This window comes from Megascapheus bottae, chromosome 35 (assembly GCF_031878675.1).
Source record: "Megascapheus bottae isolate mThoBot1 chromosome 35, mThoBot2.hap1, whole genome shotgun sequence".
Lineage (NCBI taxonomy): Eukaryota > Metazoa > Chordata > Mammalia > Rodentia > Geomyidae > Megascapheus > Megascapheus bottae.
This window is the reverse complement of record NC_143543.1, coordinates 1,495,675-1,518,661: the sequence shown is the minus strand read 5'-3', so window position 1 is coordinate 1,518,661 and position 22,987 is coordinate 1,495,675. Positions and strand designations below refer to the sequence as shown.

The 22,987-nt window shown below is 44.6% G+C and overlaps 2 protein-coding genes across 7 annotated transcripts in view; one reads left to right on the top strand and one right to left on the bottom strand.

The window, feature by feature from the left end:
• Slco1a2 (solute carrier organic anion transporter family member 1A2) overlaps positions 1 to 10,368 on the top strand; it is a 43,379-nt gene extending 33,011 nt beyond the window's left edge. The window contains exons 8-17 of the mRNA XM_090324552.1: positions 156 to 284; positions 2,071 to 2,169; positions 3,065 to 3,283; positions 3,702 to 3,866; positions 5,455 to 5,650; positions 6,684 to 6,849; positions 7,144 to 7,316; positions 7,874 to 7,938; positions 8,868 to 8,985; positions 9,809 to 10,368. Of these exons, the coding sequence (XP_090180678.1) occupies positions 156 to 284; positions 2,071 to 2,169; positions 3,065 to 3,283; positions 3,702 to 3,866; positions 5,455 to 5,650; positions 6,684 to 6,849; positions 7,144 to 7,316; positions 7,874 to 7,938; positions 8,868 to 8,985; positions 9,809 to 10,028 (1,550 nt within the window). The 3' untranslated portion in view covers positions 10,029 to 10,368. The remainder of the gene's footprint in view (positions 1 to 155; positions 285 to 2,070; positions 2,170 to 3,064; positions 3,284 to 3,701; positions 3,867 to 5,454; positions 5,651 to 6,683; positions 6,850 to 7,143; positions 7,317 to 7,873; positions 7,939 to 8,867; positions 8,986 to 9,808) is intronic.
• A 3,975-nt stretch (positions 10,369 to 14,343) lies between these two features.
• LOC150042477 (solute carrier organic anion transporter family member 1B3-like) overlaps positions 14,344 to 22,987 on the bottom strand; it is a 31,162-nt gene continuing 22,518 nt past the window's right edge. For all 6 annotated transcript variants that reach the window (XM_090324536.1, XM_090324540.1, XM_090324541.1 and 3 more), the window contains exons 11-16: positions 21,621 to 21,816; positions 20,716 to 20,905; positions 19,642 to 19,826; positions 17,449 to 17,513; positions 16,440 to 16,557; positions 14,344 to 14,611 (exon numbers count right to left, since the gene is read on the bottom strand). In XM_090324536.1, coding sequence (XP_090180662.1) covers positions 14,416 to 14,611; positions 16,440 to 16,557; positions 17,449 to 17,513; positions 19,642 to 19,826; positions 20,716 to 20,905; positions 21,621 to 21,816 — 950 coding nt within the window. In that variant the 3' untranslated portion in view covers positions 14,344 to 14,415. The remainder of the gene's footprint in view (positions 14,612 to 16,439; positions 16,558 to 17,448; positions 17,514 to 19,641; positions 19,827 to 20,715; positions 20,906 to 21,620; positions 21,817 to 22,987) is intronic.

Below are 22,987 nucleotides of genomic sequence, written 5' to 3'. Positions count from 1 at the left end.
CTGTCGTGTGTGGGGTGCAGGGCCGGGTCGTGGCCCCCGTCCTCACCCCGTCTCTCTCCTCTCCTCCTCTCCTCCCCGTCCGTCTCCCCGCGCAGGGTGCGGCCCGGGCCCCGGCGGCCTGGGCGGTGGTGGCAGCGGCGACGGCGGCGGCGCGGGCTCGGTGCTGTGGGTGTGCGTGCTGGCCGGGAACATCGTGCGCGGCATGGGGGAGACGCCGGTCATGCCGCTGGGCCTCTCCTACGTGGAGGACCACGCCAGGCCCGACAACTCGCCGCTCTACATCGGTGAGCGTGCGGCGGCCGGGCGCTGCCGCGGCCCGGGGGGCGCTTCCGGTGACGGGGGCAGGACTTCCGGGGACAGGGCGGAACTTCCGGGGCCCCGGGGGGGGGCCAGCGGGCTGCCGGGAGCGGGACTTCCGGGGACGGGGCGGGACTTCCGGGGACGGGGCGGGATTTCCGGGACGCAGAGAAGATGGCCTCCCGGTGAGACGCCCAGGCCTCCCCTGGGCCCAGGCATCCGCTCCAGGCTGCCGGAAGTCGGAAGCCGGGGGGGCACTTCCGGGATATGGAGAAGATGGCCTTCCGGTGAGGAGCCCCGGCCTACCCTGGGCCCAGGCGTCCGCTCCAGGCTGCCGGAAGCCGCGGGGTGGACTCGGGTCCGGAGAAGGGGGAAGAACTCGAACGCCAAGGCTCCATCTTTGACAAGTGCTCGTTCAGAGGACGTTCCCATGAGAGGCTGTTATCCACCGTCCACCCACCCGTCCATCCACCCGTCCACCCGTCCACCCACCCGTCCATCCATCCATCCGTCCATCCACTCATCCACCCACCCATCCACCCACTCACCCACCTACTCATCGTCCACCCACCTACCTACCTATCATCCACCCGCCCACCCGCCCATCCATCCATCCACCCACTCATCCACCCACCCATCCATCCATCCATCCATCCACCCATCCACCCATCCATCCACCCATCCACCCACCCACTTACCCATCCATCCATCCACCCATCCACCCACCCATCTATCCATCTGTCCATCTGTCCATCCATCTATCCATCACCTGTCCATCATCTATCTATCTATCTATCTATCTATCTATCTATCTATCTATCTATATCTATCTATCCCTCTATCCATCCCTCTATCCATCCACCCACCTACTGTCTCTATCACATATGTATCTGTCTGTCTCTTATCATCTATCATTAGTATATCATCAATCCTCTTTTCTCATTCATCATTTGTCTATAACCAATCTATATGTATCTATAGATTAATCCATTGTGTATCATCCATCTATCATCAGTTATCTATTATGCCCAATCATCTGTCATCAATCTACCTATCATGTACCCATTTTATACCTATCAACTATTGATCTGTCATCTATCTATCATCTGTCATCAATGTTTATACCAGTCTTCTGTCTGTTATCTGTCATCTGTTTACTTATCTATCATCTATCAATCACTCATCATCTATCATAAATCATATCTGACATCAATCTGTCATCTGTCTGTCTAGCCACCTAACCTTGAGAGCCTCTAGGATAGAACGCTAGGGAATATTCTAGTGATTAGGTACAGCATATACAGTAGGAAGAAAAGAATGGCATCAAGGTAGATGTAACTCTTCAGAGATCTATTTCACCTTTCCGTTCTCTTCTTACCTTTTGTTGTTTTCTTAAGTAGCTGCAAGTTCAAGGACTGGAGTAGATTTATTGAAAATGATCTGATCTACTCCGGAGGCCGAGATCTGAGAATCGTAGTTCAAAGCCATCTTGGGCAGACAAACCCAAGAGACTCTTATGTCCAATGAACCAACAGAAAAACCCTGAAGTAGAGCTGTGGCTCAAGTGGTAGAGCACCTGCCTTGAGCAAAAAAAAAAGCTAAGTGTGAATGTGAGGCCCTGAGTTCTGGCCTCAGTACACACACACACACACACACACACACACACACACACACACACCCTGAACTGATATAATAATAGTTGACTGGTGAAGCCTTTCTGTGGACTCACCCCTTTGAGTACATATGTAATTTTCTGTCTTTGTTTTGTGGTAGGCTTCATCGAGACGGGAGCCATAATCGGCCCTTTAATTGGGCTTCTGCTGGCCTCTTTCTGCGCAAACATTTATGTGGACACCGGGTCTGTCAACACAGGTAATTACCTTACCCGAGGCCTGGAGTGTGGATGGAATCTCGGGTGGGTTATGCTGAGCCATCTGCCTTCTAGATGGTGTCCATTTCACAGATGAAGAAACCAAACTAGGGAACAGCTGGATAAGATAAAATGTTATCTTTTGCCAGGAACCTTGGTTCCTGCCTGTCATTCCAGCTGTTGAGTAGGCTGAGATCTGAGGATCAAGGTTCAAAGCCAGCCCGGGCAGGAAAATCCATGAGACTGATCTCCATTGAACCACCAGAAAACTGGAAGTGGTGCTGTGGCTCAAGTGGTAGAGCGCCAGCCTTGAGTGAAAGAAGCTCAGGGACAGCACCCAGGCCCTGAGTTCAAACCCCAGGACTGACAAAGAACAATAATAACAAAGCAAAACAAAAATATTATTATCTTTGGACTCAAAATCCATTGCTCTTTTGTTTTGTTTTCTTTTTTTGTTGTTGTTTTCTTTTGTTCAAGTACTGGGGCTTGAACTCAGGGCCTTATGCTTTTGCTTGGCTCTTTCAATCAAGGCCAGCTGGCACGCTACCGCTTGAACCACATATCCCCTTCCAATTCCAGTTAAGCTTTAATTAATATCTCAAATCCTAAAGATGAGATCCCTTGATTAGGTGACGTGTGACATTCTGCGATGTGTATACATCTCGGACTACTCCTAAAACTTAAGTGTCTCTCTTCCCTCAACTATTTATTGATGGTGGGAAAATTTTTCAGAATTCTTGATTCTAACTTTTGGAAAGATGCAGGATCCGGTTCGAATCCAGTAGGCAATCTACTGAGCGCAAGAATTGTTTTTATTCCTGTCTGATTTTGAACTTGAGCGCCATCGATCCATGTCAGGTACATTTTTTTGGTAAGCGTGTGTGTATTTCTTTGCAGAGGCCCTCACCATAACTCCTACAGATTCTCGCTGGGTTGGCGCCTGGTGGTTTGGCTTTCTGATCTGTGCAGCAATCAACATTCTCACGGCCATTCCCTTCTTCTTCCTGCCCAAAACACTCCAGAAGGAAGGCACGGAGGAGAATGGCGACGCCATGCGACATGACAAAGAGAAGCAGAGGGAAGCCGTGGCGGAAGACCGACGTGGAATCACCAAAGGTAAGCACGCTACCTCGAAATATGCTATTTTATTTTAGCCTCCATTGCCTTTATGTATGGTTACATCAGTTATGATCCTCAATAATGAACGTGAGTTTGTCCCACATCTTCTAAAACATGTTTTTTACAAAACTGCCTTATTATTATTAATTTATTTATTTGCTGGTCCTGGACCTGGAACTCAGGGCCTGGGTGCTGTCCCTGAGGGTCTTTCAAACAAGCCTGGTGCGCTACCACTTGAGCCACAGCTCCACTTTCAGGTTTTTCTGTGTTTCCTTGGAAATAAGAGTCTCATAGACTTTCCCATCCTGGGCTGGCTTAGGAACTGCGATCCTCCTATTTTAGCCTCCTGAGTAGCTGGGATGGCAGGGGGACCTGATTGCTTTTCTCTCGTGGCTTCCAATTTCCTTCGTTTCAGATTTCTTGCCATTCATGAAGAGCCTGTCCTGCAATCCCATCTACATGCTGTTCACCCTCATTAGCGTGTTACAGTTCAATGCCTTCGTCAATATGTTTTCCTTCATGCCCAAATACCTGGAACAACAATACGGAAAGTCCACTTCGGACGCCATCTTTCTCATTGGTAGGCTCTTTTCTCACTCTCATTTTCCCTACAATCCACAAGTCCCCCCCCCCCCCCAAACGGCCAACAGTATATACATTCACCCCAGACGTCTTTCAGAATATCTTAGAATATTCTGGGTCTAAACGCCCTCCTTCCATTCTCCAGAAAAATCAAAAAAGTGTGTATGAAAAGGAAATGACTAGAAATATCCTTTCTTTTCCTTTGGTCCTTTTGGTTGGTTGTGGGGCTTGAACTCAGGGCCTGGGCCCTGTCCCTGAGCTTTTTTTGCTCAAGGCTAGTGCTCTACCACTTGAGCCACTGCACCACTTCTGGCTTTTTCTGTGTGTGTGGCTGAGGAATTGAACCCACATTTTCAAGGATGCTAGGCAAGCACTCTACCACCAGGCCACACTCCCAGCATGAGAATTCTATGTATGCAGATATATTTTCTATACTATGTAACTTCTATATATGCTTTCTGCATTCTCTTTAGATATATATTCTCTATTTTAGGCACACAGAACAGAAATTATATAATTATACATTTTTACATATTATAGGCAGATAGATACTTTTTTTTGCCAGTCCTGGGCTTGAGCTCAGGGCCTGAGCACTGTCCTTGGACTTTCTCAAGGCTGGAGCTCTACCACTTGAGCCTCAGCACCACTTCCGGCTTTTTTCTATGTATGTGGTACCGAGGAATCAAACCCGGGTCTTTGTGCATGCTAGGCAAGCACTTTAACCACTAGGCCAAACTCCCGGCCCAAAGGCAGATAGACACTATATACAGTATTTTAACTATATATAAACTAGATAGCATATGTACAATATATTGTGTACATAGCATATATAGTAATATAATATATAATAGACTAAATATTGCATATATTATATAATATTGAACATATAGAATAATTATATTATAATAATTCTATAACTATATAATTATATTATTATATTGTACTACATATATACTATCATATAGTATATATAATATGTAGCATATGCTATATGGTATTTATACTATATATTATGCAAATATATATTACATAGCATGTACTCTACTACATATACAATATATACTATATACTACATATAGTATATACTGTGTATACCATGTTATCTATATATGCTGTACATCAATTACATTATGTAGTCTATGCTGTGTATATTATATGCTGTGTATATATACACACACAATACATACTATGTACTATGTATATAGCATATACTGGGTATACTCTACAATCTCATTCCCCACAATACAGAGTAATAAACTAATAACTTAGGGTCACTTTGATTTGCTCTTTTTATCTAATAAGAGATGGGAGATTGGTTGTGACCTCTGCCTACAAGAAAATTCTGTTTTATCACAGTCCAATACATAACGAGGATAAACCCTTTCAAGATGTCTTTTTGGAAGGACTTGATTATGGTGGGGCATTTCTAATTTCCTTGTTTATTGGGTGTCACGCAGTGAGCATTAAAAAACAAACCCTCATTAGGGTTAGACCAAATTAGACTGAATTAACGTCTTACAAAAGACAAGTTGATGACGAGTGCCCTTGCTGTGTCCGAGTCAGTAATGGCTTCCTTGTATTTGTAGGTATTTATAATTTGCCTCCCATATGCATTGGCTATATTGTGGGTGGCTTAATCATGAAGAAATTCAAGATTACTGTCAAGCAAGCGGCTCACATCGGCTGCTGGTTATCTGTCCTTGAGTATCTGCTCTACTTTTTCTCTTTCCTGATGACTTGTGACAACTCTCCGGTGGCTGGCATAACCACCTCTTACGAAGGGTAGGTAAATCTCATGTGTTTGTTTTTATTTTTGTGCCAGTCCTGGGTCTTGAACTCAGGGCCCGGGCGCTGTCCCTGAACTTCTTCCACTCCAGGCTGGCGCTCTACCCCTTGAACCACAGCTCCATGTCTGGTTTTCTGCTGGTTCACTGGAGATCAGAGTCTCCTGGACTTTCCTGCCCAGGCTGGCTTTGAACCTGTGGTCCTCAGATCTCAGCCTCTTGAGGAGCTGGGAGGACAGGCGGGAGCTCCCAGGGCCTGGTGGTGTGTTGATTTGGAAGGCGTGTGTAACACGTTATCAACAGCTGCCTCCTGGGGGAGTTTCTCGAGCTGAGGCCAGGAGCTGTGATTGGCTTTCAGCTTTCTTTCACCTGCCAATCATCTGCTAGTCTTAAAGAAGTGGTGAACGTATCACACGGGAATGAGTGGACGAGTGTGTGTTATCATATTTATCGTTGTGATAGAACCCAAAGGAAAACTAGCATTCGTAGATGCTGTCCATACACTCTACTACCCCCATGAATAAGTAAAACTGACGGTTGATGACGCCAGGCCGCTGGGACACGTCTGTCCTCCCAGCTCCTCAGGAGGCTGAGATCTGAGGATCCTAGGTTCAAAGCCAGCCCGGGCAGGAAAGGCCAGGAGACTCTGACCTCCGGTGAACCACCAGAAAACCAGACGTGGAGCTGTGGTTCAAGTGGTAGAGCACCAGCATGGAGTAAAAGGAGTTTAGGGACAGCGCCCAGGCCCTGAGTTCATGCTCTGGACTAGCACAAAGAAAGAAAGGAAGAAAGGAAGGAAGGGAGGGGGGAAGAAAGAGAGAGAGAGAGAGAGGGGGGGGGAAGGAGGGAGGGAGGGAGGAAGGGCGGAAGAGAAAAAAGAAAGAAAAAAGAGAGAGAGAGGGAGAAAAAGAAAAGGAATGAAGGAAGGAAGAGAGAGAAAGTGGAAGGAAGGAAGGGAAAAGAGAACACATGTGTTTCCACAATAGGTGTGAGGCCAGTGTTTTACACGGCGTTGTGTTGATTCGTTCCAGAATTCCACAAGGTTTACACTCGGGAAATGAAGTCCTGGCAGAGTGCAACACAAACTGTCATTGTCCAACAAAAATCTGGGACCCAGTGTGCGGTGACAACGGTTTGTCGTACATGTCAGCCTGTGTAGCCGGCTGCCAGACTTCCATCGGGACTGGCGTCCACATGGTAAAAAGTCCTGATGGCCTTGGAGATTTGTTTAATTTGCCAGTCCTGGGACTTGAACTCAGGGCCTGGGCACTGTCCCTGAAAAACCATGAGAAAGGGATGGCTAAAGGGATCCAATAGCCTCATTATTATTATTATTGTTATTATTGATTACTATTACTACTTTTGTTGGAACTTTAGATATGTCACCTCTGACCCCCCCCTCCCGGTTTCCCCATCTTGGTCTCACGGGCCAGGCAGAGAAGACTGGAGTTTTGAGTTGAGTGTTTCTCCCCCATCTTACCTTCCGGACAGGTTTTCCACAACTGCAGCTGCATCGGGCCCTCGGGGAATGCGTCTGCCATGCTCGGGCTGTGTGACAAGGGCCCAGAATGTTCCAGAATGCTCCAGTACTTTCTAGCCCTTTCCACAGTGAGCAGCTTCATTTACTCTCTAGCAGCCATACCCGGGTACATGGTATTACTCAGGTAATTAAAAATATCTATTTATCTATCTATTGATCATTATGATTATTATTACCTTTAAGTAGTTGCCCAGAGGAGCTGCCATTGAACAAAGCAGTTGATGGATGCAGTGGGTCTTGATCCACATTCTCCCCTTTCCACATTCTCCCCTGCCCCTCCCCTCCCCACCCCTTCTCCTCTTCATTTTGTAGAATCTAAATTTTATATATCTCTCTATATAGATATATATATATATATATCTATACAGTCCTGGGGCTTGAACTCAGGGCCTTGGCACTGTCCTTGAGCCAGCCCAGGCACAATGAACCATCAGAACTAACCAGACGTGGAGCTGTGGCTCAAGTGGTAGAGCGCCAGCCTGGAGTGAAAGAAGCTCAGGGACAGCGCCCAGGCCCTGAGTTCAAGACCCCCCAAATACCAGCCAAGAATATTTGCTAATATTCCTCGTTTGTCGCTGGTGCAGTAAGAAGTCATAACTGGCATGGATGGCGCTAAGATCTTCATTGTATTTGTGTATCGTTTTACGTATGTGTGTCTTTTGGTTGGTGTGTTATTTTTAGGTGTATCAAGTCGGAGGAGAAATCTCTTGGTGTGGGATTGCACACGTTTTGCACAAGAGTATTTGGTATGAATATCCCCCCCCCAATCCCATCACACCACTTTTACATTACTTCGTAAATGAAATAATGATTCTGTCGGTATAACGGGCTGGAGTTTTCCCCTCCCTCGGACAGCCTCTGTCTCTGTTTAATTTGCCTTGTCACCTACAAGATGGCTTGAAAGCAAAATGAAGCGGAGATGCTTTGTTAAAATAAGAAAAGTAAAGCAAGGCACTGGTGACTCAGGCTTAGAATCACAGCGACTCAGGAGGCTGAGATCTGAGGATCGTGGTTCAAAGCCAGCCTGGGCAGGAAAACAAGACTCTTTATCACCAAGTAATCAAAACACTGGAAATGGAATTGTGGCCTTGTGTGCCCTTGTTCAGGGGACAGTTGAAGACCCAGAATGAGCACTAAGTAAATAAATAAACGCACACATAATGGATGTCAGATATTTCAGGAAATATTCATTTCACCATTGTTCATTTGATGTTTTTGTTTTATTTCCCCCCCCCATTAATTTCCTTCCATCCTTTTTCACATTGTCGTGTTTTCCCATTGTCATCCAGAAACTTGGTCGTAACTTCCCCATTTCTAGAAAAAAGAAACGGACAGCATCCGATTTCTAATGTGCTAGTCTGTATTTGTTTTTCAGTGTAGCAGAGAGGGAAGTATTTCCAAGTAGAGTAACATTTAAAAAAAAATTCTTACCTCCCTCGTCTCTGTTTTCTTTGTATTATCTTTAAGTAGTTGTACCAAGAAGCTGCCACCGAAAGCAGTTGATGAATACAGTGGGTCTTGATCCAGCCCCCCCTCCACATTCTCACCCACCCCACCCCACCCCTGCCCTCCCTCTTCTTCATTTGGTCCATCCCCACGTGTTTACTCACATGTTTGTAAGCTAACTCTAGCTTCCATGCATCCGTCAAGTTTCTTTCTTCTTCCTTAATTGCAGCGGGCATTCCAGCGCCTATATATTTTGGAGCTTTAGTGGACTCCACCTGTTTACACTGGGCAACCATGAAGTGTGGGAAGCCAGGGGCATGCAGAATATACGATTCAAACAACTTCAGGTAAAGATAACCTTTCGTTGTTGTTTTTTTTTTTGTCAGTGGTGGGATTTGAACTCAGGGCCTGGGCGCTGTCCCTGAGCTTCTTTCACTCAAGGCTAGTGCTCTACCATGTGAACCACAGCTCCAATTTTGGTTTTCTGGTGGTTCATTGGAAATCAGAGGCTCCTGGACTTTCCTGCCCAGGCTGGCTTTGAACCTGTGATCCTCAGATCTCAGCCTCCTGGATGACAGGCGGGATCTACCAGTGCCTGGCTGCACCGAGCAATTTTTCCACCACACTGCCAGCCATGGTAGTTAAAAGTCACAAGAACTAGGAATCTCAGGACCCGTTTTCTGTGGCTGGTACGGCATTTTAAAGGCACAGTGCAAGAGCCGTGCGGTTTCCCTCATGGTTCTCAGGAAGGAAGAGGGAGGGTAACTAATTAGAGATGGGCTCACGCCAGCTAAGTGAGGAGGCTGAGAACTGAGGATCAGTTTTGGAATCCAACCCCCGTCGTCAGAAAAAGCATGGTGACGCCAACAAACCACCAAAAAGCCAGAAGCGGCGCTGTGGTTCAAGTGGTAGAGCACCACAAAAGTTCAGGGATAGAGTTCAAACCTCAGGACCTATAGGATAAAAGAAAGAAATAAAGAAGGCCTGGACAAGACTTGACAATGGCTCTAGAAAATGCTGAGCTGCTTTTTGCCTTTGCTGGAAGAAATGTCACCAGAGACAGAAGAGTCACTTGTGCCCAGCCCATCCCCTGTCTAAAATCTAACCTGCTGCCATGTGTGTGTGTCTCTCTAGACATAGAGTACATTTTATGTCTTTATCTTACACTAGGCATATTTACCTTGGGCTGCCTTCTGCCATTAGAGGAACCAGTTTCTTGCCTGCCTTTGTGATCTTAATTCTTTTGAGGCACCGCCAGCTCCCCGGGGAAAGCCATTTCCCCATCACTGAGCTGGCAGACTTGAAGATGGCCGTGAAGAAAAACGAAGACAAAGACTCGCACCAAAATGCGAAGGTTGTGAACGAGGAAGACCTGAAAACGAAATTATAATGCCTGCTTCCTCAGCCTACCCAGGGCTAGAAAACCAACACATTGTTATTAGAATGCTAATCATCTCTGAGGCCACGTTTAATGCATCGGAATGTGCAGGTCGCTCACATCTGTCACCTTAGCTACCCAAGAAGCTTGGGAATCAGAGCAGCCAAGCAGAAAAGTTCTCTTCGTCTCCCAGTCCAAGGTGGTGAGCAAAAAGTTGGGCTAGAGGCATGGTTTAAGTGGTAGAGCAACCAGCCAAGCTGCCCTTGGGAGAGGAAGGGTTATGGCAAACCTTGAACAGAATTGGAGATCCAGCTGTGTTTTAAATGTGAATAAAGAATCTATTTCATCCCAAGGCATCTCTGATTTGATACCGAACCCGAATTTTCATGCTGCATATCTAATACAAAAATATTCTCTCCATTTATCACTTCTTACTCTATTTAAGAATTAAAAAAAAATTCTTATTATCAGTCCAGATCGGACTCTTTTAGAATCGATTACTCATCAACAAGCCCCATTTTATTTTCAATTCCATGATTACTTTTGTGTTTGCTCGTTGTGTGCAGTCTACTGAAAAGGGGAATCGGGTTGGGAAAAATCACATGGCAAAAGATTGTTCTCACGGAGCGGACAATTCTGATCCGGTGAGTGAATGCTCTCCAGAAAACCAACATCCGACTCAAGAAGAAAAGGACAAAGTGCGACAGTCTTTAAAGAACTAGTTGTCATAATTGGATTCTGTGGCTCCCACCTGTCACTCCAGCTCCTCAGGAGGATGAGATCTGAGGATCACAGGTTCAAAGCCAGCCAGGGCCAGGAAAGTCCAGGAGACTCTGATCTCCAAGGAACCACCAGAAAACCCGAATTGGAGCTGTGGTTCAAGTGGTAGAGCGCTAGCCTGGAGGGAAAGAAGCTCAGGGACAGCGTCCAGGCCCAGAGTTCAAGATCCCCAACCAACTCTTCCCCACCCTTCAAAAAAATGCAGCCATTTGTCATGTTAGGTATTGTTGAAAGATCCTGTTTAAAGACTAGGAGAGCCTAACACATGAATATTCAAACAGCAGCTACATGAATATTCATATATGGTACATGAATATTCATACACTGGCCACATCCAGATATTCGATACTCATATTAGTTCTTAGGTTCTAAGTCGGAGCATGGATGGAAACTTTCCCTACATGATCCAGGAGAATGAAACTTTTTTTTATTTTTTTATTTTTTATTGTAATTAGTAAAAGGGTTACATGATATTTGCCAGATAGAAGGTGCATGAATTCACATACATTGATACCCTTTCACATGTCTTGGTCCCCATTTCCCTCCCCCTCCCACACCCCCCACCCTTTTTTTTTTTTAAGAATAATTACTGCTATGAAAGTGAGAAACAGACTCAGCGAGTACTATTATTTTTTTTATTCTTAATTTTCATTGTAAAGGTGATGTGTAGATTGGTGACAGTTACATAAAACAGGTCATGAGTCTTTTTTAAAAAAATGTCAGTCCTGGGAGGAGGAGGAAGAGGGGGAGGAAGAGAGGAGAGGAAGGAGGGGGGGGCGGCTCCATCTCAACAGAAGAAAAGGTGGAGTGGACTGGTCTGTAATTCCAGTGTCTAGGGAAGGCTGCAGGGCTGAGGAGATTGAGTGGGAAGGGTGGAAGGGAAGGGAGAGAGAGGCCTGATCCCAGAGAGCTGGAGAAATAGCTCAGTGGTATCACGCCAATCGTGAAAGCTCCAGGGCCAGGGTTCGAACCCCAGGGCCACACCATGAAAAATAGGAGGAGAAAAAAAGAAATAAGTGATACAATTACAGAGCAGACGGAAGAATGTCCCAGATAAGAGGGCCGAGAGAAGAATGGAATCTATACGGGGGAAAACTCTAGGAAAACGTCTAGAGAAATCTGACCACAGGATAAACTGACCCTGTGATAAACTTCAGAGCCAGCCCCGCTCTGACTCTCACCAGCTGGGAAGAGATGGCCCCTTCTCTGCGTTGTCTAAAACCATGGCCAGTCATGGCAGAGAGCGCGTGCAAGAAATATGTGTGGATTCTGACCGAAAAATTCCAATGCATATCAAAAACCCAGCATGAATAAAGTAAGCATCACAAAGAAATCTGTGCCCCAACACGAATATTGAGAGAATCACACCAGGAGTTGTGTACATGAATGTCACACACACACACACACACACACACACACACACACACACACACACACACCACACTGGTGCCCAGCTCAGGAACATTTTTGTAGACAGTTTACACTATGTACACTCTTTATTAGTCAAATCATTTCAAAGCAAACAGGCACATGGACAATTTTAAACCATTTCTGTCTGTGTGAACTTTTCCCATGCTGGTTGGCTGCTTTCCTGTGTTGATTCTTGGACCAGTTAAAAATGTGCTTATTAAAAAATGGTTGGTACTAATTACTGGTGGCTCCCACCTGTCATCCCAGCTCCTCAGGAGGCTGAGATCTGAGGATCACAGGTTCAAAGCCAGCCTGGGCAGGAAAGTCCAGGAGACTCTGATCTCCAGTGAACCACCAGAAAACCAGATGTGGAGCCGTGGTTCAAGGGGTAGAGCGCCCGCCTGGAGTGAAAGAGCTCAGGGATGGCTCAGGTTAATGAACCATGCGGGCATCCTACATTTTGGTGACTGGCTTGCCTGCTTCGGATGGAGTTTTTTTCAGGAGGAGAGGGAGGGAAGAAGGCACCTCACTTTCCCCTTTCATTCTGTGTCATTTTATTCTGGTAAAATCACCGAAAGGAAACAGACAGCCTCCGGCTCCTTCTCAAGGAAAGCAAACCTTTCCCTGCTATTACAGCATTTATTATACTACAGATTATCAGGTGCTATGAGTTTATTTATTTAGCCAGTCCTGGCTCTTGAACTCAGCGCCTGAGCACTGCCTGTGGACTTTCTCAAGGCTGGCACTCTACCACTTGAGCCACAGCACCACTTCTGACCTTTTGGTAGTTCAGTGGAGATGAGAGTTTCAAAGATTTTTCTGCCTGGGCTGGCTTTGAACCATGATCCTCAAGACTCGGCCTCCTGAGAAACTGGGGTGACAGGCGTGAGTCATTGGTGCTTGACTCTTTTTTCTTTTTTTATTAGTTAAACACCCAAACCCATAAGAAATTGACACCATATATATATATATATATATATATATATATATATATATATATATGGAGGATTAAGCAGCAAACTGAAGGCCCAGTTGACTTGTTGAGAATCCTCAGTTAGTCATTCGTCATCCCTTTCTGAAGGTGCCATAGAAGAAACTCACATGGCGTGCTAGTGTAGTTTTATTGTTGTTGCTTTCTGACCGTGACTGCTCTCCAAATATTAATCTCTCGTGTTTAATCTCTCTCATTCTTCGGGATCAGATGGGTTGCTGGGGGGAGACGTGGCCAAACTTATTTTCAGCCCTGAAATGGACGAGGTTATGTGATGTGCACGTCACAATTACGTCCAGTGAGATGCAGGCTATGGAGACACCATCCCAACTGTTTTCTTTTCTTTCTTCTTCTTCTTCCTCCTCCTCTTCCTCCACCACCACCTCCTCCTCCTCTTCTTCCTCCTCTCCTCCTCCTCTTCTTCTTCTCCTTCTCCTCCTCCTCCTCCTCCTCCTCCTCCTTCTTCTTCTTCTTTCCTACCCATTGTTCTGGACAGCTTATTGAGTTATAATGGTTGGAGCAAATATTATTATTTTCTCTTTTACTTTCAATACTCTATATTATTACTATTATTTTGATTTCACTCTCAGTAGTCTATATTCTTATTAGGGTTTCTTTTTGTGGGTCATGGGGTTTGAACTCTGGGACCGGGTGTTGTCTCTGAGCTCTTCAGCTCAAGGCTACCCCGCCCTACCCCTAGAACCACAGGCCCACTTCCCATTTCCTAGTCGATTAATTGGAGATAAGAGTCTCTTGGTGTTTAGTGGCTCAGCTGGCTTTGTACCTTGATCCTCAGATCTCAGCCTCCTGAGTAGCTAGGATTACAGGCATGAGCCACCAGTACTTTATTACTATTTGCTATTTCACTTTGGATACTCTATTATTATTATTATTATTATTATTATTATTATTATTATTATTCCCAGTACTCTGTTATTGTTGTTCCCAATACTCTATTATTACTGTTATTATTATTATTATTATTATTATTTTGTCTTACTTTCTATACCTTACCAATGAAGACTTCCACATGTTTGGATCCAATTTATCTTTGGATAAATTGGGCCTTATCAAATTTCCCCATCCTATCCAGAGTGAGTGTGCATTCTCAGTGAAGGAATTAATAGGTTTTCTCTAACACTACAGTGGGCTTCCTTTGTTCTTTTATTATTGTTATGATTTTGAAACACATGCCAATAACTGTATCTTCTTCCTCTCTTAAATGTGCGTTTCACTGACTAAATGTCCATTATTGTTCACGGACTCTACAGTTGCTTCTTCTGGTGCCTTTTCTCCATTTCCCATTTCCTTGGTAGCTTTTCCTTCATATTTTTTCTTCATGGCCCAAATTAATGCAACATAGAAAATAATGGCTAGGCTTTTCAAGCCAGACTGTATGCCCAAGAAGCTAATTCTAGAGAAACAGGAAAAGGAGAAAGAGCACAGAATATTATTTAAATGGAGTGGAATGACTTCCAACATTTCTCTTTAGTGTGTAGACCTTGAAGGAAAAGGAAAAAAACATTGAAATGGCTATAACATAATGAAATCTTCATGTGAGCATCCTTTGGGGGTTTTTAATACAAAAGGACATGGAAAATGACTTGAACTTTCCTTATGAAAGCAGAAAAATACTCTCTTCTATGCCCTTTAGAATATCCTTTTCCCCTTAAGCAAGAGGGGAAATAATAAAGATAATAAAGGAATTGCATGAACAACATTATTCCATGTTCATAATCACAAAATTAATAACCTGGATGAAATTTAGTCAATTCCTTGAAAGATACTCAGGAAGCAATAGCCAACTTCCATAAGTTTGTATTAACAAGAAAAAGAAAGAAACAAGTGTGGCTCACACTTGTTATCTCAGCTACTCGGGAGGCTGAGATCTGAGGATCCCAGGTTCAAAGCCAGCCTGGGCAGGAAAGTCCAGGAGACTCTGATCTCCAGTGAACCACCAGAAAACCAGACGTGGAGCTGTGGTTCAAGGGGTAGAGCACCAGCCTGGAGGGAAAGAAGCTCAGGGACAGCGCCCAGACCTCAAGTTTAAGTCCCATGACCAACAAAAAAATTTAAAAACTACATATATATATATATATATATACATCATCCATACTTTGAGAAAGAAGCAGAAACATGTCTTTGCTTGCAGATAACACAACCATTATGATGTAAGTCTCAAAGAACAAATGCTTCTAGCAACAATGAAGGATAGCAAGATTGCAATGTGCTGTTAATACATAAAAAATCAAGAGTTTTCCTATACGAATTCATGGAATTTGTAATGAATTCCTATACGAATTCATGGAATTTGTAATTTAAAAATAGTACTATTTATATTAGAAGCTCCACAAAATCCGTACTTACTCTGAATCTAATAAATTACACACAAGGTGAGAGAGGAAAACAATCACATGTTGAGGAAAGCAATACACACCTAAACAGGGAGTATTACATATTCATAAACAGCAAGATTCAATGTGAGGGGCCAGGAGTTTGGCCTAGTGGTTAAAGTGCTTGCCTAGCATGCATGAAGACCCGCGTTCGATTCCTCGGTACCACATACATAGAAAAAAGTTGGAAGTGGTGCTGAGGCTCAAGTGGTAGAGCTCTAGCCTTGAGAAAGTCCAAGGACAGTGCTCAGGCCCTGAGCTCAAGCCCAGGACTGGCAAAAAAAAAAAAGATTCAATGTGACTACGATTTCATCCCCAATTGATCTATAGATTTTAGGCAATCCCAAATCAAAATACCAGTAATATCTATATCTATATCTACTTAAATAAATGTATATTTTGTTTATTTATATATAAATACCAGTTGTATATGTATATGTACATGGATGCTGTTTTGTCAGTTGTGGGATTTGAACTCAGGGCCTGGGAGCTGTCTCTGAGTTTCCTTCCCTCAAGGCTGGCACTCTACCATGTGAATCACAGCTCCACGTCTGGTTTTCTGGTGATTCACTGGAGATCAGAGTCTCCTGGACTTTCCTGCCCGGGCTGGCTTTGAACCTCGATCTTCAGATCTCAGTCTCCTGAGGAGCTGTGGTGACAGGTGTGAGCCACCAGTGCTTGGCTTAATAAATTATTTTCAAGATAGTTGCAAATGAATTCCCAGGCAGAAAAGGACACGTTCCTTAATTAGGGACATCATTTTTGATGTCTTATTGCATGGAAGACAATAGCTTTAAAACTGAGGGGGGCGTGGAAATCCAATAATGGAAAATGTGGATGACAACTTACCCAAATAATGTGGAATTATACATTCTGCACGCTCCTTTCTTTCCACATGGAGTGATGGACCATTTCACACAGGTCCTGTCAATCAGGGTTCCAAAATAGATGGGGGCCAGAATTCCTCCTGAAACACAAGAAGCCCGTCAGGAACTAGGTAGGGCTTCCAATTTGGAATATATATAACTTTCTGCCTGTGGATGGCCTCAATCTAGAATCCTCTAGACAAGAGAAAGTCTTAATTAGGTTATGATATATTTAAAAAATTTCCAGTCCTAGAGCTTGAACTCAGGGCCTGAGCCCAGTCCTTGATCTTTCATTCAAGGCTGGTGCTCTACCACTTGAACCACAGCTCCACTTCTAGTTTTCTGGTGATTCATGGGAAATCAGAGTCTCCTGGACTTTCCTGCCCAGGCTGGATTTGAACCACCATCCTCAGACCTCGGCTTCCTGAGTAGCTGGGATAACAGGCGTGAGCCACCAGCACCCACTTTAGAACAATTGTATTTTGACCAGATTCCCAGAACTCCCTGTTTTAGGTATTCTCTATAAAAGCAGGAGTTTACCACTGTCTCTGTCTGCTAGTCATATTTCTAAGTAAAGGAGAAAATCTCTGGGAGAGATGAGGTGAACAATGGAAAAGATGGCATTGATCAAGTTGCATTATATTCATAAACTGACTTTTTCAATTAATACCCCTTTGTACAATTACTTAACAATAATAAAATGAATGAAAAGGAAACGAAAATATCTGAGAATTTCTCATCTTTGGGTTGTACTATGTAATATAAATATCCTGCTCCTTTGATCTTTACCTTGGCTTTACCTAGAATTAGCAATCAAATTCCCTTTAGTCTTTTTCTCTAACTCTTACAATTTTCACTTACCACAAGGTAGACGTGATTCTTATGTATACGTTTCTTAAATTAAATTGCTTATCATTGGAAAGTTAATGAGATTTAGTTTTGGAGCCTGGTTATGAATATTTATATGCAGAATGGAATATACTTTTTCATACCTGCTGTCCTTATAATCAGTGAATGGAAACCCATCGCCAGTGATTTGAGTTCAGGCTCAACAAGTCTGAAATAAGAGACAGGCAAAGAAACATTACATATCTTTAGAACTTTTGAGTTGGATCATAAAACATTGATACGTTCACTTCTTCCTGGTGAACGAGTGAAAACCCTTCAGTAAATCGCTTGAGTTATATAGCTATGTTTTAGGGTTTTTTTTTATTTTAAAGATCAACAACCAAGTAATAATAATTGATCCCTTATTTGGCGTCGTGTTTTAACACGTTTATATGCGCTATCTGTGAGATTTTATGATTGTAACTTGGTTCATGTCTATAAGGACTTGATGTCTCTTTTAACAAGATATGAGATTTCCCGTGTTATATAATACAACCAAGAAGACATTTTTTTTAAAGCTCGTTAGTTCAGCGTCTTGCATGTGTATTTAGAAGTGCCCTTGCAGATGGAGAGATGAATCGCTTTCCTCAATTAGAAATCCACTCAGTCTTGCAGGTCAACCATTTTCTTTCGCAGCACCCATTCCTGTGCTAATTGAATGCAGGTATAGAAATTTAAAAAAAAATCACTCTTATTGAAATCTGAGATCTCTGCAGTGGCTTAGTTGTCAACACAGTCATTAACTTGTGGATTCCAAAATTCCTTTCCCCAATGTCAGATTGTACAGGAGATATTAGCCTCATGAGACTTATAGAGTCTATTTATCTACTCTATAAATAAATATATATATATATATATGCGTGGGGGGGGAATTTGAATCTGGACCCTTTGTTTTTGATCAGTTGTGTGGGTCTTGAACTCAGGGCCTGGGCGCTGTCCCTGAGCTTCTTTCCCTCCAGGCTGGCGCTCCACCCCTTGAACCACAGCTCCACGTCTGGTTTTCTCGTGGTTCATTGGAGATCAGAGTCTCCTGGACTTCCCTGCCTGGGCTGGCTTCGAACTGTGGTCCTCAGATCTCAGCCTCCCGAGGAGCTGAGGTGACAGGTGTGAGTCACTGGCATCTGGCTTTACGTTTATTGTTCCTATGTCAGTCTCTATTATTGTAATATAAGGTGCATGTCTAGGATATCTTAACTCCTTTGTTGATCATGGAATATTCTTCAACTAAGTGTCTTGTCTAAATGTCTGCCTAAGGAATAAATTCTCTTCATATGTTTCTCTTCTGTCTGGAAGAGTATTATGGAAAACTAGGTCAAAATCCATTTTGTGTGTGTATTAAAAGCTTTGAGATGTTATTATGGACTGAAATTCATAAATTTATATCTGGGGCATCCAAATGTTTTCTCTCCATGAAATCAATAAGTGATGTCTCCTGCTGGTCAGGGTACAGAACAACTCAACATAGAAATTTCATTTAGGAATATAGTGAGGCATTTTTATCATCCAGGAAATTGCCCGTTAACTTGGGTCTTAAGAGTCATGACAAAAGCTAGGAACCAATGGCTCATGCTTGTAATCTCAGCTACTCAGATCCTGAGATCCCAAGATCAAAAGTATGATGCCAGTCTATGCAGAAAAGCCCATGAGACTCTTATCTCTAATTAACCACCCCCCCAAAATGTTCAGAATGGCTTGTAGTTCAATTGATATTGGGCCAACCTTGACCAAGCAAACTAAAGTCAAGCACTCTAGACCTGAGTTTAAGTCTTAGTAATGCCCCCCCCCCCGAAAAAAAATGTCATGGCAAGAAAGAAAGTCTGGGCGCCCGTGGCTCACGCCTGTATCCTCGCTACTCAGGAGGCTGGGATCTGAGGACTGAGGTTCAAAGCCAGCCTAGGCACTAAAGTCTGTGAGACACCACTAATGGCCAGAAATGGAGTTGTGACTTAAATGGTAGAGCATCAGCCTTAAGCAAAAAGGAAGCTCAGGGACAGCACCCAGGAAGGAAGGAAGGAAGGAAGGAAGGAAGGAAGGAAGGAAGGAAGGAAGGAAGGAAGGAAGGAAGGAGGGAGGGAGAGAAGGGAAGGAGGGAGGGAAGGAAGGGAGGAAGGAGGGAAGGAATTTAGATTTCACAATGGAAAGAATCAAAAGCAAAACCATGATTAATTATGCTAATGACCCGAGCGGATGTATCATTCTAGTAGTTAAACAGGTGAGAACTTGGGGTCCACAGAGAACCATTAAAGATATTTATAGACGACTGTGCATGCACATGCTTGACTTGGAAATCGTCATACCTCACAAGCAGCAAGACAAAGGCAGGACCTCCCAGGGCGGTTATAAAAGAGTATATGACTTGCATGCCCATGTAAATGTTAAATTTCTTTTTGCAGTCATCACTTCTGGGGCATTCACCCAAATAGGCTGAGTAATTTCCTTTTTGAAAACCAGAGGCTTGGACACAGCTACAGTTATAAAACACCTGCAGAACAGTTTCAGGGACGATTACCAGAATACCAAAGTACATACATTTCGTGATACTTGAAAATAAGTGTCGTTGGGTGCCAGGGGCTCACACCTGTCATCCCAGCTACTGGAGGAGGCTGAGATTGGAAGATCACGGTTCAAAGCCAGCCTGGCACGGAAGTCAGAAGTCTGTGAGACTCTTATCTACAACGAATCACCAGAAAACCAGAAGTGGTGCGGTGGCTCAAGTGGTAGAGCGCCAGTCTTGAGAAAAACAACTCTTAAAAGTATAATTACTTGGGCCAGGAGTTTGGCCTAAGTGGTAGAGTGCTGGCCTAGCATGCATAAAGATCCGGTTCAAATCCTCGGTACCTCATACCTAGAAAAAGCCAGAAGTGGTGCTGTGGCTCAAGTGGTAGAGCTCTAGCCTTGAGAAAACCCAAGGACAGTGCTAGGCCCTGAGCTCAAGCCCCAGGACTGGCAAAAAAATAGTATATTTCTCTTCTACCCACTTTTACTTTCTCTAATTCAACTATTCCACCTTCTCCTCCTCTTCCTTCTCTTTTTCGTGTCAGTCCTGGGTCTTGAACTTAGGGCCTGGATGCTGTCCCTGAGCTTCTTTCCCTCAAGACTGGCGCTCTACCACTTGAACCACAGCTCCACGTCTGGTTTTCTGGCGGTTCATTGGAGATCAGAGTCTCATGGACTTTCCTGCCCGGGCTGGCTTTGAACCGCGGTCCTCTGATCTCAGCCTCCTGAGGAGCTGGGATAACAGTTGCTCAGTTTCCTTTCCTCACATGGCTTTTATTGGAGGGCTGAGTTGGAGAAGGGGTAGACGAGGAACTGGGAAATCCAGCTTGTTGTGGAGGTTCAAGAGGGGAGAGAACGCAAGCTCTGATACTCACAGTATGGTTCCTGGTGCCAAACTCATCTGGCGCTGAGCATCCTGCCAGGCAAGGAGAAAAGTACATGAGGCCATTGGCCCCACACACTGGCTCCCAGTGGCTCTCCTCACAGCCACAGTCCGCATTGCACTGGAGAAGTGGCATGTTCTTCAGTGGAGCATTCATGGGAGACTGGACCGGTAGACTGCTTCTGGAAAGACAAGACAGACATATGGCGGGCGGAGAGTGAGGAGGAAGAGAGAGGAGGGGGTAGAGGAGGAGGAAGAGAAGAGAGAGAAGGGGAGGGGGAGGAGATGGGAAGGAAAAGAAACAGAGAGGGAGGGGAGGAGAGAAGAGAAGAGAAGAGATTGGAGAAGAGAAGAGAAGGGGTGAGAGGAGAGAAGAGACTGGAGGAGAGGAGGAGAGATTGCAGGGGAGGGCAGGAAGAGAGAGAGGGAGAGGAAGGAAGGATGAGGAACGGGAGGGGAGGGGAGGAAAGAGCAGCAAGGAAACCCAGCTCCCTTGTCCAGGTTTCTTGGCTGCCCTGCGCATTTTCCCCACAGGCTCAGCCTCTGCTGCAGGAGCAGTTGCATACTGTTTTCGTATTTTGTGCCAGTCCTGGGATTTGAACTGAAAATCAGGGCCTGGGCGCTGATTTCACTCCAGGCGGGTGCTCTACCACTTGAGCCAAAGCACCAGTTCTGAAATTTTTTTTGATTGTTTTTATTGGAGATCAGAGTCTCCCAGACTTTCCTGCCCTGGGTTGGCTTTGAACCCACGATCCTCAGATCTCAGCCTTCCGAGTAGCTGAGATGACAGGCGTGAGCCACGGGTCCCGGGCTGAGACATTTAACCGTTTATGTAAATCTCAGCTTATTTGTTCTGCATTTACCCACCATGACATAGATATAAGACTGGATACGAACCCATCATAGGCCACCGTGAGGCCTGCAACCTGTCTGCGCTCGCAGATGAGCATGTAGTTAGTCACGTGAAGTAAGACGGCCATCAGACAAAAGCAAAATGACATCTTGCCAATCCCGACCACGGTCAGTTTGAATTTTTTAATGAGATATCCTCCTAAGAGCATGCCAGAAGCCACCGCGGGGAGAGTAATAACCCCTGGAAAATCAAAACAGACAAGAGTGATCATTTTATAGAGGAAACACAGTAGGGGTCAACCCAATTCATCTGGTCATTTCTGGTCACTTCTTCAATAAGGGTGGCAGATCAAAATGGCCTGAGGGAATTGGTATGCCCTTTATTTGGTGTGTGTGTGTGTGTGTGTGTGTGTGTGTGTGTGTGCAAGATAGAAAGGGGTTGATTTGTTTTAATATGAAAATGATGACAGATAGAGTTGGCTCTCCCTGGATCTTTTCTGCTAGGTGGGCTATGTGTTTTGTTTCTTTCTGGTGTAAAACAATAACAGCACCAGAAATGGCGCTGTGGCTCAAGTGGTAAAGCAGCAGCTTTGAGCCAAAGAAGCTCAGGGACAGTGCCTGGGCTCTGAGTTCAAGACCCACAACTGACCTAAATAAAGAAAAAAAGTGAAGAAATGACTTCCGGTTCTCCAAAATGTGTGCCGTGTTTCAAAATCAATTCCTGGAGTGAAAGAACGTTCTCTTGTGAATCAAAGCAGGGCAATGGCATTCTAGAATTCATACTATAGCAAAAATATTGTCTAAAATAATGGTATTGGTGGCGAGTTAGGAATACTTTATGGGGTCTGTGCACCGATTCTCATTTCTCTGTGTGTGTGTGTGTGTGTCTCTCTCTCTCTCTTTTGTGTTGGTCCTGGGGCTTGAACTCAATGCCTGGGTCTCTTGGCATTTTTTTGCTCAAGGGTAGTCCTGGCTTTGAAACCCAATCCTCAGATCTCAGCCTCCTGAGTAGCTAGGATGACAAGTGTGAGCAGCCAGTGTCACCTGGCTCATTTCTCTCTTTGGGAAATCTCAATGTTGTAGGTGTTTAATTTTATTTTTGATCCGTGGTGGGGCTTGAACTCAGAGCCTGGGCGCTGTCCCAGAGCTTTTTTGCTGAATGCTAGTACTCTATCAATTCAAGCCACTCCTGGCTTTCTGGCTTTTTTTTTTTTTTCTAAGCAGCTCACGGAAGATCAGAGTCGCACAGACTTTCCTGCTAGGCTGGCTTTGAACTATGATCCTCAGATCTCAGTCTCCTGAGTAGCTGGGGTGGCAGGCGGGAGCCACCGTCGCCTGGTTTATATTATAATTTGGAGCTGTGATAGCACCATCCATGCATATTGGAACGAGAATCTGTTAGGGGGAGATTT